This window comes from Hemicordylus capensis, chromosome 3 (genome assembly GCF_027244095.1).
Source record: "Hemicordylus capensis ecotype Gifberg chromosome 3, rHemCap1.1.pri, whole genome shotgun sequence".
Classification (NCBI taxonomy): domain Eukaryota; kingdom Metazoa; phylum Chordata; class Lepidosauria; order Squamata; family Cordylidae; genus Hemicordylus; species Hemicordylus capensis.
In genome coordinates this window covers 290,854,409-290,867,760 of record NC_069659.1, presented here as the reverse complement: position 1 = coordinate 290,867,760, position 13,352 = coordinate 290,854,409, and the positions used below count along the sequence as shown (strand labels likewise).

The 13,352-nt window shown below is 42.2% G+C and overlaps 2 protein-coding genes across 12 annotated transcripts in view; one reads left to right on the top strand and one right to left on the bottom strand.

The window, feature by feature from the left end:
• Positions 1-2,985, top strand: part of MYO7B (myosin VIIB) — a 126,048-nt gene extending 123,063 nt beyond the window's left edge. For all 7 annotated transcript variants that reach the window (XM_053306267.1, XM_053306264.1, XM_053306266.1 and 4 more), the window contains one exon: positions 1,297-2,985. In XM_053306267.1, coding sequence (XP_053162242.1) covers positions 1,297-1,374 — 78 coding nt within the window. In that variant the 3' untranslated portion in view covers positions 1,375-2,985. The remainder of the gene's footprint in view (positions 1-1,296) is intronic.
• Positions 2,986-4,301: 1,316 nt separating this feature from the next.
• Positions 4,302-13,352, bottom strand: part of LIMS2 (LIM zinc finger domain containing 2) — a 40,423-nt gene continuing 31,372 nt past the window's right edge. For all 5 annotated transcript variants that reach the window (XM_053306288.1, XM_053306287.1, XM_053306291.1 and 2 more), the window contains 3 exons: positions 12,525-12,573; positions 12,302-12,377; positions 4,302-11,022 (listed from right to left, as the gene is read on the bottom strand). In XM_053306288.1, coding sequence (XP_053162263.1) covers positions 10,875-11,022; positions 12,302-12,377; positions 12,525-12,573 — 273 coding nt within the window. In that variant the 3' untranslated portion in view covers positions 4,302-10,874. The remainder of the gene's footprint in view (positions 11,023-12,301; positions 12,378-12,524; positions 12,574-13,352) is intronic.

Below are 13,352 nucleotides of genomic sequence, written 5' to 3'. Positions count from 1 at the left end.
ATAAGTAGGTGTGGCAGCTGACAGATAGGTTACCACACTCATGTGAATCACTATCAAGAAGCAGGGGCTGCTTGCAAGGATGTGTTGAGTCAGATGTTGCTTCTTCCTTGTGACTGTGTCCCAGGGGGTAGTCAGGCTGCTCTTCATGGAGTAACTTGTAAACCTCAGTCTATACTAACTTTCCAAAATGTTTAATAAGGTTTAGCCTGTGACATCCCAAGGATAAGACACAACCCAACCATGGATCATATCAATTTTCAGAGTAAGGAAGGCATTCACCAGTAAATATTCACACCTCCATTCTTAAACTTGGATAATAGTTCCCCCATGGAGATGTTTGAGAAGAATCCAGAGATGGCAGCTCTGTCCGGTTTTCCTTGTGCATCTCTTGGCTCAAGACTTGTTGGGCTAAACTGCATATTATGTTAGGGAGTTACTTGGAGGGATGTGCTTATTTTTTACTTTCTAAATAGCAGCCATGGGGAGTAGGGCTGATCCAAACTGGGACTATGGCACAGGGAGAGAGGAGCTTTAACCCTTTGCCCCCACCACAGTCCTATTTAGTGAATAAAAAACAAGCATGTTTGCTCCAGGTATGTTCTTAATGGAACATGAAGTTTGGCTCTTCTGGTCCTAGGTCATTTGCAAGGGATGCCTGTGTCTTCTCTCATCTTTTAGTGAGAGGAGGTGGGGGGAATTAGGTGGAGCAAGGACATAAGTATTTTGGGGAACAAGTGAGAATAGAGATTGTGGAAAGTATTAGACTGACTGGTTCATGAGAAAGTTTGTGCCTTTGGGACATTGGGTAAAAGGTAAAGTGTGCCATCGAGTCGGTGTCGACTCCGGGCGACCACAGAGCCCTGTGGTTGTCTTTGGTAGAATACAGGAGGGGTTTACCATTGCCTTCTCCCATGCAGTATGAGATTATGCCTTTTAGCATCTTCCTATATCGCTGCTGCCCGATATAGTTTTACCCCCAGACTATGGGAAACACACCAGCGGGGATTCAAACCGGCAACCTCTGGCTTGATAATCAAGTCATTTCCCCACTGCGCCATTAGGTGGCCTCTGGGACATTGGGAGGCACATATTATTGCCAGAAGAGTATGTGGGCTAAAATGTTTAGGACCTCTGGTCTGTGTTTCAAAAACTATATCAGCAGGAGGAATACCAACACAATCTTGCTTGCTAGGACTGATTGGAATACTATTGGGAAATGTTCTATAAGCTGTAAACAGATGTGTCTATGTAGCATTGCCCAAAAAAGTTGGTTACATGTATATTGTTTTTCTCTAGGGATACAAAATGGATGACTTGTTGACATCATATGTGCACTTGTTAATGAATGCTGTAAACAAACAGAAGACTACCTGACACCATGACTGGCAGTAGCCCATTATTCACCGCTGTGCCAAACTGACAATATTTTATGTCTTGTGATTAATTCATCTTTAACTTGGTATTTGTCAGCACTGTTACAAATTGTACCTCTTCTTGGCCCTAGTGGAATGAACTGTAAAACTGCTGCAATAGCAGAGATATATGTTGGCTTATGTTGGCAAAAGCATAATCTTTCCGTCTTGGTATACAAATTCAGGGATTACAACATAGCTGGATTTCATTCCAAAGTACTCTCTGTTTTCACAGATTTTATTCTCCTTTCCTGAAAATACACCCTGTACTCAGTCAAGCTATCCATTCCCCTTAAGCAGTAAAGAGAGCATGTCAGAGTGCTTTGGCCTTCAGCACAAACTCAATAGAGTAAGTTACCTTTTAAGCACAGAGGAATTACACTGAAAGAGAGCAGCATCTCCATGACATGAAGATTCAGCCTGCTCTGTGAATGTTGCCTTAGTTTGGGAGTACTGGTATGCATCACCCTCTAAATTGGCTTTAGTGATCTACCACTCTCCTCTTCTCATCCTGAAACTTCAGAGCTCATGCCAGCAACACCATTGGATTAAACTTTAAGTTGCCACTTAAACAGAACATGTTGGATGCCTCTGAATATCAGTTGCAGGGCAGCAACAGTAGGAGAGCAGGCATGCCTTCACCTCTTGTCTGTGGGCTTCCCAGAGGCATCTGGCTGGCCACTGTGGGAAACAGAATGCTGGACTATATGGCCCTGATTCAGCAAGGCTGTTCTTAAGTTCCTATGTGAATACTGAGTATACTGTACAGCAATTTTACAATTGTTGGACATAATGTGTTAATAGAGCTAAGGGATGTGTGCTAAGTGGATTCCAAATGTAGCTTTATTGTTGAACTTATCTGGCAAGAATACTAAAAACAAACATGGCAAGCAGGAAACTGCTGTTGGTCTGTCTGTCCACAGACAGTTCACAATTCAACCTATTAATAGGTGCAAGTCTATCAAAATTACAAGTCAATGGGTGCATGTCTATAGAAGCTATTCCCACAGGAGTAACACATTGTTATATCTATGTAAACTACTTTGAAAACTTTTGTTGAAAAGCAGTTTATAAATATTCATTGTATTCGTACATTGAATGTAGGTACAGCAGTATACTTTCTACCTGTACCAGGTTCACTTTTAAAATGAATGCACATACAATCATTCATTCCAAACATGTATGAGTGTATAGATATCTGAATGCAACATTATGTTTGAACAGGGCTTTTGTCTATCTTCCTCCATTTCATACAGCTCTTTTGCTGACATGGCCGTTCCTATAGTAAACTGCTCCCAATCAAAGAACTGGAAAGATACTCCTAATGTTACAATGCCTTTTCAGAAAAAGAGGACACCAAAGTTGTTCTTCCTGAATCAGATCTTAACTATTGTAGCACATTTACACCAAGGTCCTTGAAGCAGTTTTCAGCAGCTGAGCAAAATCAGCACAGTTGGGTTCCCCCATCATTTGCCAAAGTAGGCATCATATGCTGTTGTCCCTAGAAGAGGGTGTGCAATGCTTGCAAGTAGGCTTATTTGAGCATAGATGCGATTTGTGTGTGTGTGTTTTTTTTTTAAAAAAAACATTAGTATATCTGTGCAGCTGAGTGAGTGCCACACTTTTCAGAATACCTGACCTTTTGCACACAAAAAACCAGCCAGACATTCTACCTGCAGCGCCCTTTGCTGGCAGTGGATGCTTTGAAACGACCTGAGATCATGGTGGTTATAATTGTACTGTATTCTTAATGTAAATTCAATTAAATGTTTTAATCAAAAATGTTTTGTATATTTGTTGTTCATGGTTATAGCCAAATTATTATATCTACTTTTAAAAATAAAATCGCAGAACAGAGGGAATGTTAATTTTTATCCAGAAATATACATTAAAAGTTATGTTATACTAGACCAACTGTACATCAAGAAACCAAAAGTTCTTGAATAACCTGTTACAGTCTGTTTTATCAAAGCATTTAATGGTGCAGACTAGAACAAAGAATACTTGCTATACAGCATATGTTGTATAGATAGCATAAAAGCAGCAGCAACAACTCCACTAACAAAAAAGTGATAAGGAAAATCAACATTCTGCTTTCATTTAAAAACATAAAATAGTTTCATTTCTGTGTTCTTGGAGGCTGCTCTCTCTGTCCTCCATACTCTGGCCTTGGGTCCAGAACTGTATTGGACTAACTAACCTCTCTCATAAAAATACAAGTTCTGGTAAGAACAATCTGCTACTTTCCTTTCACTATAACCTTAATGATAATTACCATCCCCTCAAATTATGTCACTGAGGTGTAAAGTTGTAGCAAATTTGGTTCAAATAGGTTAGGCGGTTCACAAGTTAGCCCTCTTGCATCTCAAACATTCACATGTCCACCATCTTGAATCAATGTGGATGACATCATTACAAACTACACTGTTGAGGTGTCCCTTTGTGTCACTCACTACAACTGTACCAAATTTGGTCCACATTGGTTAGGCAGCCTACAAGTTAGCCCACTTGCACCTCAAATGTTCATGAGTCCGCCATTTTGAAACTATGCCATTGAGGCATCCCTATTTGTTCCTACAGCAAATTTAGTTCAAATCAGTTGGGTAGTTCACAAGTTAGCCCACTTGCGCCTCAAACGTTCACATATCTGCCATCTTGAATCGGGGTGGATGACATATTCACAAACTACACAGTTGAGGTGTCCCTCTAACTGTACCCAATTTGGTTCATATGGACAAGGCATTGCAAAGTTTATGGGGGGGAGGGCACAGACACAAAATTCCGGGTGATCGCAGAAGCTTACTTTCCTTAAGGAAAGTAGGCTAAATAAAAATGTAGCTGCAAATAACACATAAACCAAATATATATATATAAACATAATCCAAAGTATGCACTTTTAAAAATCTTTACTGTGAAGATGTAAAAGCTATATAGCAATAACTGTCATTCCAAGAATATAAAATAAAATGAAGGAATACATTGTATTAAAATTGTAGATATTGGAAGATCTTAGAGCAAATATTGAAAACAAACTACATAGGTCCTGCCAAGGTTGTATGCTATACACCAATGGCAGTGAGCTTGTAAAAAGACAACAGTTTCTTCAGTCCTTCCATTAAAGTGTTTTTTCACATGAATAGCTAAGCATTTTCTATAGTATGGAATTACAGCACAAGGGCGCTTTCCAGATTACACCCTGCAACGAGGTCACGGCAGATCTAGGAAGTGTGCTTCCACACTTCCTGTGTTGTGACAAAGCAGTCCCTACGCTGTCACCAGGGTGCCGTTCGCATTTCTGATGCCTTGTTTCGAATTTAATTGCTGCAATATAGTGCTATGATGTCATATATCCAGCGTAAATAAGTTGCTGTTTTGGGGGGTTGTTAGTTTCCGCAAGACTGCTCCCCCTGCTGTTTACATTTTGAATGAGATTTGCCTGAACAGAAGCATTTTGCTGCTGTTGAGCAGCTAACTGGAAAGCGCCAAACACAATCCTATGTTTATTCAGATGTAACTCTCATTGTACTCATTGGGGCTTACTTCAAGGTAAGCATGCATAGGAAGACAACTGTAATCACTAGTATGCCAGTAATTAATGCAGATTTGCAGTTGAGAATTATGATCCTCTCTTGAACAATACTTGACAACTCCAGCACCCTACGTGCTGGAAATCAGATAATATAATTGTGCTCCAAAAAAGTAAGTTATTTAGAAAGTTAATGCTGCACCTTCTAAAAGTATTTGCTATATTCAAGAGCAATCATGAACCCAAGTGATGTATACATGCAGGCATAAAATATATTAACAAACAGTATGGTATAACACAATATAGTGTAAGCAAGTAAATCTGCCTTCAGTGCAATACATTGAGGACAACATACCCAACACAAATTTGACTTTCTATTCAGCTGTTATTTTTGAACCTGTAAGGATGCCTTTAAGTTAGGTTGATATGGCAAATACCAATTGTTATGGACTGGTCACTAGAACTACACTAAAACATTTGTGAGGCAAAAGCTATACTCTCAATACATGCTTAAAAACATACCCCAAAATACCCATAATTTTTACAGTTTCATGTGTTCTTTTCACACTTGTTCAAATACATGGTTCCCCTGATCTGCTCCTGGTTTGGTACCATTTAAAAAAACAACAACTTTAAAACAGCTGCTTCTTTCTCTTTCGCTGTGTTACCTAAGTCAATTGGGGACCATGTCATAAGATGTGATGATATCACACAGCCATTGAGTCAATCAGATTTGCCTATCTAGTGGAATACAGGTAAAGAAAGTTGCATCAACCTTATTTTTGGGTGTGCATTTTAAAGCCTCAATCTACCTCCAGTTACATTAAACTATCAGTTGGTCTATACAGTCCAATGCATATCCAAGTGTGTCTTCCAACAGATAACATTTGCATTTGGATGCAAATTCCTCATATATAGCTAGCCAATGCTCCCTGTTTGGCAGTGCTGGAGGTTCCTTCCAGGACTACATGCCCCATAAATTTCGTTGTGGCTTTTGAAACATATCCTGAAAAATTACCAACAGTAGGGTGCTTTTTAAGGGGCACAGAAATGTTCCCAAAACCTGATCAGCTAAACTCCACTGATCACCATTTCAGACTGCCTAGTACACTAGAAAAACATTTCCCAGGACAGCAGCATTAAAGGAAACCTGTTTCCCAGCAGATCCTTTTTTTCAACAGACTACTAAGGCTGTTCACACAATTGAAAACTGGGAAGGATAAACCTACCCAGGTGTGGGAGATGTGCACCGTGAGCAAACAACTAGGTAGGAGGAGAGTGATCATGTGTGAGGCAGCTGGATAGGGCAGCTTCCCCCCCCCCACTTGTTAAAATACTGGGTGTGAGATCTGGGTAGGATAGTGCTGTCCTACCCAGCTCCTGCCTCACACACAAAGGTTATTCACATGCCCATTCTTGCTGGGGTGGGTGGGGAGGCAGGATCGTACTTACCTTCCCCCCACACAACAGCCTGTTGCTGCCGCTTACTGCTGTGGCGAGCGACGCAGCAATCTGAAGGTTGGGGGAGCGAAGCCTGGAGGCTGGGAATCCCACAATGCACTGCATGAGCAATGCAGTGCATTGTGGAAATTCCTGGGGCTGGGTCATTCCTTCTTCTGGCCTCTATTATTTAAATGGCTGCTGGCAGCCTGGTTGCCCACACGACTGGGGAGGGGCACAGACATGTACCCTCCTACTTCACTTTTAGCCTGGGTACAAAACCTGGGCTACCCAGCAGAGAAGCTCCAGGACTGGGAACTATCTTGGTGGATCTCCCAACCAGCCCTACCGGGGCTAGCACAACCCTGCCCAGGTAGGGCTGGTCATGAGAATGACCTCACACAATCTTTCCCCCACCTCCTACCTAGTTATTTGCTCTCTCAAACAAGTGAACATTGGGAGCGCACACAGCTCTCAAGCTTGGATGCCCCCCCCCCCACTCAAAGGCACCTGAAGAACTTTGAGTCCTCTTTTTAGAAAACTGTGCAGACTGTGACTACAATCATCAAATCATTTATTTTCTCTAGCCTACTGAACAAGGAATTCCCATTTATCACTAATTATGTTTAATGGTAGTATTTGTCTTTTCTATTATTTGTTTTGAAAGAACGGCACAGGGTTACACCTGGCCTGGAAATCTGTCCAACCTATCACCCCAGTCTACTTATATTCATATACAGGTAGCGGAGTAACATAACAATTTTTTACAGTAAATCACAATCAAATTGTTAACATGGATAAGACAACAATGTGCTAACTCAGATAAGCAGATCCATTATCAATTGACGATTCAGGAACTGCAGACGTAACTGGATATCTAGCTAAATGCAGCTGTGCATGTCAAACTATTCACACTGCATTACTTACAATGGATGAACACTGGAATACAGATCCCCACCTGTCATAGGGCTTACTTTGGCATGGCAGAGAAGAGGTGATGATAGAATGGTTCTCTTGGCCTTGAGTAATTCAGCATTACGAAAGTTTATAGGCAGAGAGGTGGCCTCATGGATTGGCAGGGGGCCCTTTGGAGGGCCCTTGGCCTTCAATAGCTACCCAAGATGCTGAGCTCCAAGGCCAGCCTTGCACACAAATACTTTTAAATCCATGACTAGCATTGGACTGGCGTAAGAGCTTTGCATAAGAGTTTTTGAAAAGATTATGGATCGGATGGAGTAGGGTGGACTTCATATTTTCCATGTTAGGAATAGTTAGTGTGAGTTTTGCTTTGGACAGAGAAGTGTCTGTGCTTGTTTCTTTAGCAGAACTGTAGAGATAGTCTACTGGATCCATCCAAGCCTTAGCAAGAGTGGAAGCGAAGATGCTCACACAAAGCTCCTCCACCCCACAATGGGGCTGCCACATTTATTTCTCAGTGTAATGAAGAGACCTCCACACACATGCAATGCTGTATACCCCATTTAAATGACAATGATAGCCTACAACACAAGATATTCATAGGCCAGAGGGCTTAAGAGTATCTCAATTCAGTGAGAGTCTCCTTATTGTACTCACTATAGACTTCAGAAGAGTATGCTTCTCCCTGTGCTAATACTTGCAGAATAGTTCCAAAATAAGAGAGGAACAATCCACTTGTGCTATTATATGTGACAACATAATCTAAGTACCAATAAATAATAAACAGCAGATTAATAATGCTATTTCAAGATTAATTTAGGAAAGGAGCATGGAAAACATAGAAGTTGATGCTTGTATCAGAGTGAAAGCAGTGCACAATACTCAATTAATGTATAAAGACAGTAATTGGAGAGGGGGATTTGTACCCTTTAAGCTTCTGAGGAGATCCCCCCTTGTCATTTTATTAAACTTCCCCCCGCAAAAAACCCCTAATAACTCAAATTTTCCCCTCAAATGCATCTCTCCTCTTCCCTACAAAAAAATTAAAGTGAGTTGCTCCTTCAGCTCTCCCTGTTTGCACTCCTGATTAATTAAGACATATCAATGATTTCCTTCTCCTCACTAAACAGCAGCCACAGAATGACATCTCATTCTGTACTCTTTCCTCTTAAATTGTCTTACAACTGGAACACACCTATCGTGGAGGAAACTGCAGAGAACAATACTACCTAGGCTGAGCCAAGCATAGGGCAGCTTTACACTTCACAGTGGCATGTAAGGTTCCACCAATTGCTGGTTCCTGGCGACCACACAGTCCTGGTGGGAGCCGCAATTTCTGCTCCCGGCATGTCATCCAAGCCCACTAAGGTCTGCTTCTGCAACCACACTTCCCTCTGAGAACCTGACTTCTGTAACCAAGTAGTTTACAGATATTGGGCTCCCAGAGAGAAGTGTGGCTGGAAGCCCAACATTGGCAGGTATGGATGACACATTGGGAGCAGAACTGGTGGCTCATGCTGGGAGCACATGCTCACCAGGAACTGGAGGTTGGTAAGCTTACTTGCCACCCTAACCTGTGAAGCTGTCCAGTGTTTTCATACTGGTGTTAGCAACCATACTGAAGTGGAACTGATAGTAAAGGTTTAAAGGTTTAGAACTTCCCCTCTCCACACAACCCTAAATACAGGCACCAGGAGCTGCCCAAGGTACTGCAGGAGGTGCAGCACCCGATGTTCCATGCCCCTAGTGGGGCCCAGCCTTCTTTCAAACCAACTCTTGAAAGCTTGGAAAGTGATGTGAGGGGTGGAGAGGAGGGAAGATTGCTAGCAGGCAGTCTCCTCTCTTAGTCTTTCCTGCAAGCTTCACAAGGAGTTTGAGGAGAGGGGCTCCTCGCAAGGCTTAGATCAGTCCAGAAGAGCTGTTCTGATGGGGTGGGAGGGAAGTAATTTTGCCACTCAGCCACTGTCCCAATAATCTGCCATCTGAGGCGACCATCTCACCTTGCCTGATGAAAGGGCCACCCCGGCAGGAATCACAAACAGTCTTTCTGAAAACTGATAGGCTTATGGTTCAGCAGCTTTGGTCCATTCACCTCCTGTTTTCTACTATTTCTAGTTCATATTTCTGAGAAACTGGAAGAGGGAAGAGTAATCTTAGCTTAAACAAATGAACATTCTCAGCAGCTGAATATTTGATTGTCAGAAAAAGAATTGTGTATCCCTTAGCTGCTACAACAAGCAAGGGCAGCTAACAAAAACAACCAATGTTGGGTTATGCTGACCAAACTGTTAAAATGATTTAATTAAAAACGGCAAGGAAAGTTATTACCTAGTTCTCATTAGTCCCACACATTGGTCTCTTGCAATTTCAAGGTAACGAGGTTCAAATTACACTTTACTTAGAGTTCTGTCTATTTTCTCTCTGCTTTTTAAAAAACAAAAACAAAAACCAAAATTAGCCTGGGTGGACTTATGAGCCATGACAAAAGAAAGGCAGATGAAAAGAGGCTGCTTAACCTTTTCATGTCAAGAAATCACCCTCTCCATTCTGCTTTTTCACCAATGGTGGTGAGAAGATATGGGACCTCAGTATTTCCTCCTCTGCAGGTGAAAAAAGTGGCTTGGGGAGGGTGATTTTGAGATGAAAAATGACTGGGTTAAACATGCCTCTTTCCATCCACCATTTCCCTATTCTGACTTGTAAACTGCCCACACTAATCCAGGCGGTTGACCGTCAGATTAACTACTCCTGAGTAGTCCCACTGAAATTAAGTAGTCCTTTAGAATAACTCCTGAGTAATACTATTAAGTAACTTAGTCTGGATGCTGCATTTTGAAAAATAAAACACCACGGAGAACCTCCTCCCTTCCAGAATTCCATGCAATGTGTACTCAATCATGTACTGAGTCTAAAGCCCTGCTTAGATGGGTGTTGTTGTTTTTTAAAGGATGCTGTACTTGTGTACAGTGTCTCAGAGCATGCCAGAAGTCCCACCCCAGCACTGAGAAGTATTACCCTCCCCACTCTTTCCCCACTTATGGCACTTGTCGGAAAAAACAAACACAGTAAACATGAAGGTGCTTACTTCTGTTGTCAGAATGGCTGGAGTGCCCCAGCCTTCAGATCATAGAAATGGTTCCCTTCGCAATTACAGCATTTGCCTCTTCAGACAAATGCTGTAAGTTGGGAGAGTGATGCTTCTTGGTGCTCACGTGTTTGGGTGGGACTTCTGGGTATACTCTGGGACACTATACACAAGCATAGCATCCTTTTTAAAAAAAGTCTGAACAGGGCTTAAATCTCAGTATAGAAGAAGAGGCAGATCAAGAAACACTATAATACATAACTTAATAAAAGGGAGAACAGAACATTACTGTGCAGAGTCACAGCTTCCTCCCCAAGTTGAGTCTCCATAAGCAATACCTGAGCAGAAAAACATTTAAGATACATGGTATTTGGTGATCTTTTGTTTGCCTTGTGCCATTTAAGTTATTTTTAAGGGTTTCTTTTGTAATCAGTAGCTGAGACAGACTGTAGCTGGTGAAGCTGAATGCAATCAGCAGGAAGCACAGGCCTATTTAAGCAGAGTTTAAATCCAGAGCTTTAGGTTGCGTTTTCTTGGAGGCCAGCTCAGATAGCTTCTTCAGGCGTTTCTTCAGCTCCAAAGGTAATTTCTCATAGCACTTTTTGCATACTGGCTTCATGTCAAACTCCACAAACTTATTCCTTCAATAGAAATACAGAGCCATTAAATGCCACTCACAAAACCAAGTGAAGCTCAACATCCAATGGAGTAATAAAGTATGTCTATTCTGTTGATTTTTTTTTTAAGCTTGTCTAGCCAAACAATATCAGGCATGGGTTGTAAATAGAATGTCCCTCAACATCTCCAATTAAAGGAACTAAGGGAGTAAGACTGGGAAGCCCTTTGCCTGCAAGCCTGGAGAGCAGCCGCCTGCAAGGCTAGATCATATTAAGTGCAGTGTTTCATCTCTGTCTGATAAGACAGTTTTAGAGAAAGGATTCCAAGAGGACCCTCTGGGGAAAACAGATCCTTTTCCTTTGAAGACAAAACGCCTTGAAAAATGTTTTCTTTGAAGAAAAATGTACTGGGCTTGATTATTTTTGTTCTGCAATAATATACCATCTAACTTAATACAATCTCGAGGTCTGTCTCTCTTCTTGCATTTTTTTTACCTGTCCAGTCATTACAGGAATATTATCCTGTGGAAATGGCAGGAAGCATTCTTGCTCATGGCTAGATGTGCTATTAGGTACTCACCCCAGTATGCTGTTTCAACCAGTAGGCTAGGTGTTTACTAGTGGACAAATTTGCTGGTGGAACATGCTGCAGCCTGCCATATCAAGTGGGACATTTTCAAATAAGCAGATTTGATGGAAAGCAGATGTACCAGCCTGCTGATTGACACAGCCGGCTAGAGCCTGCCCTGCTAGTAAACAGACTTGCAAGTATGTGCCCTGGCCTACTGCTTGAAATTAAGGACTAGGGTGACTACCTGAGAGTAGGTCTCTTCATGAGTAAACACTCTAGCCCACCACTTGAGACTACTGGTTGTGTTCCCTACTAGAAATAAATTATTATGCTGTTCCTGGTACATGCCAACTGCAGATGTGCCAGAATCAGCACAGGAAAATGTCAAGACAAGAAGGGATTGTTTGGTCCTCCTTTTCTCAGGAAGAAAAGTGAAACCCCTTGCTGGTAAGGGGACAGCCTGATTCTGATCTTGTCATACCCTCTGGATTTTCACCAAACTCGTGTTTGACAGTTTGCTTAGGTCTTATACAAGTAGCTTTCCACTAATTGTTTTCTCTCCCATTCTTACATGCTTCTCTTGTCTCTGCTATCTAGAACGCCCCGACCTTGAGCTGCACCCCAAGCCAATTCTCTTTGACCATGATTACAGTATTTCCACAGTCTTCGCAGTAGCCCCACTGAGTCATATTAATTTCTTCATCCAGACAGCCTTTACTGACTACTACTTACTTCAACGTGAGCTTAATGTTGCAGGTAGAGCAGGAGAAGCAGTTCACACACCAAGCCTTGTTGAGAGCCGATACCACTAGTGAGAAATGTCAGACAAGGAGATTATCAAAGAGCACAGTGGTACCAAATTCAGCAGGGAGAGGGTACAGATGTGAAAAGAATCACTGATGCCTTGTACATGTCGGGCTGCAACAGCTGCACTGACAAACAGGCCCAAACTTACCATCCCCCTCAATCACATGGCTGCAGTTATAGCAGACATCTCCAAAGAGCTGTGAAGGAAAATAACAAGATAAGCTTTTTTTTTTTAAAGTAATTAAGGAGGTGGGCTACCCATCTTTACCAAATCAGACAATCCAGTCCTAACTAACTTCTCATAGTAGATTAATCTAGTGCTGTTATAATAGTTCACTACATTATTATTACATATTTCAGCTCTGGAACATAGCTAGGGGAGAAGGGGCCCGTTTTTGCCCCTCTCCCCAGCAGCCCCTCAGAGTGAAGGAGATAATGAAGAAATAGGGAAGGGTGGAGCTGGGGTGGCCCTCAGGAGCTGCCCCCCCCCCTGGTTCTTTGAACCCATCTGCTCAATTATAGCTACACCCCTGTATCAGCTCCCTCAATAGCTCCTCTCTCACACTGCAAACTAGTTTATTTGTTTGTTTGTTTATTACAGGAGAGGAGAGCTGGTCTTGTGGTAGCAAGCATGACCTGTCCCCATAGCTAAGCAGGGTCTGCCCTGGCTGCATCTGAATGGGAGACTTGATGTGTGAGTACTGCAAGATATTCCCCTCAGGGGATGGAGCCGCTCTGGGAAGAGCATCTAGGTTCCAAGTTCCCTCCCTGGCTTCTCCAAGATAGGGCTGAGAGAGATTCCTGCCTGCAACCTTGCAGAAGCCGCTGCCAGTCTGTGAAGACAATACTGAGCTAGATAGACCAATGGTCTGTCTCAGTATATGGCAGCTTCCTATGTTCCTATTTATTTGATTTATATACCGCCCTTCCATAATGGCTCAGGGCGGTTACACATCAATCAAACTTGCATACTTAT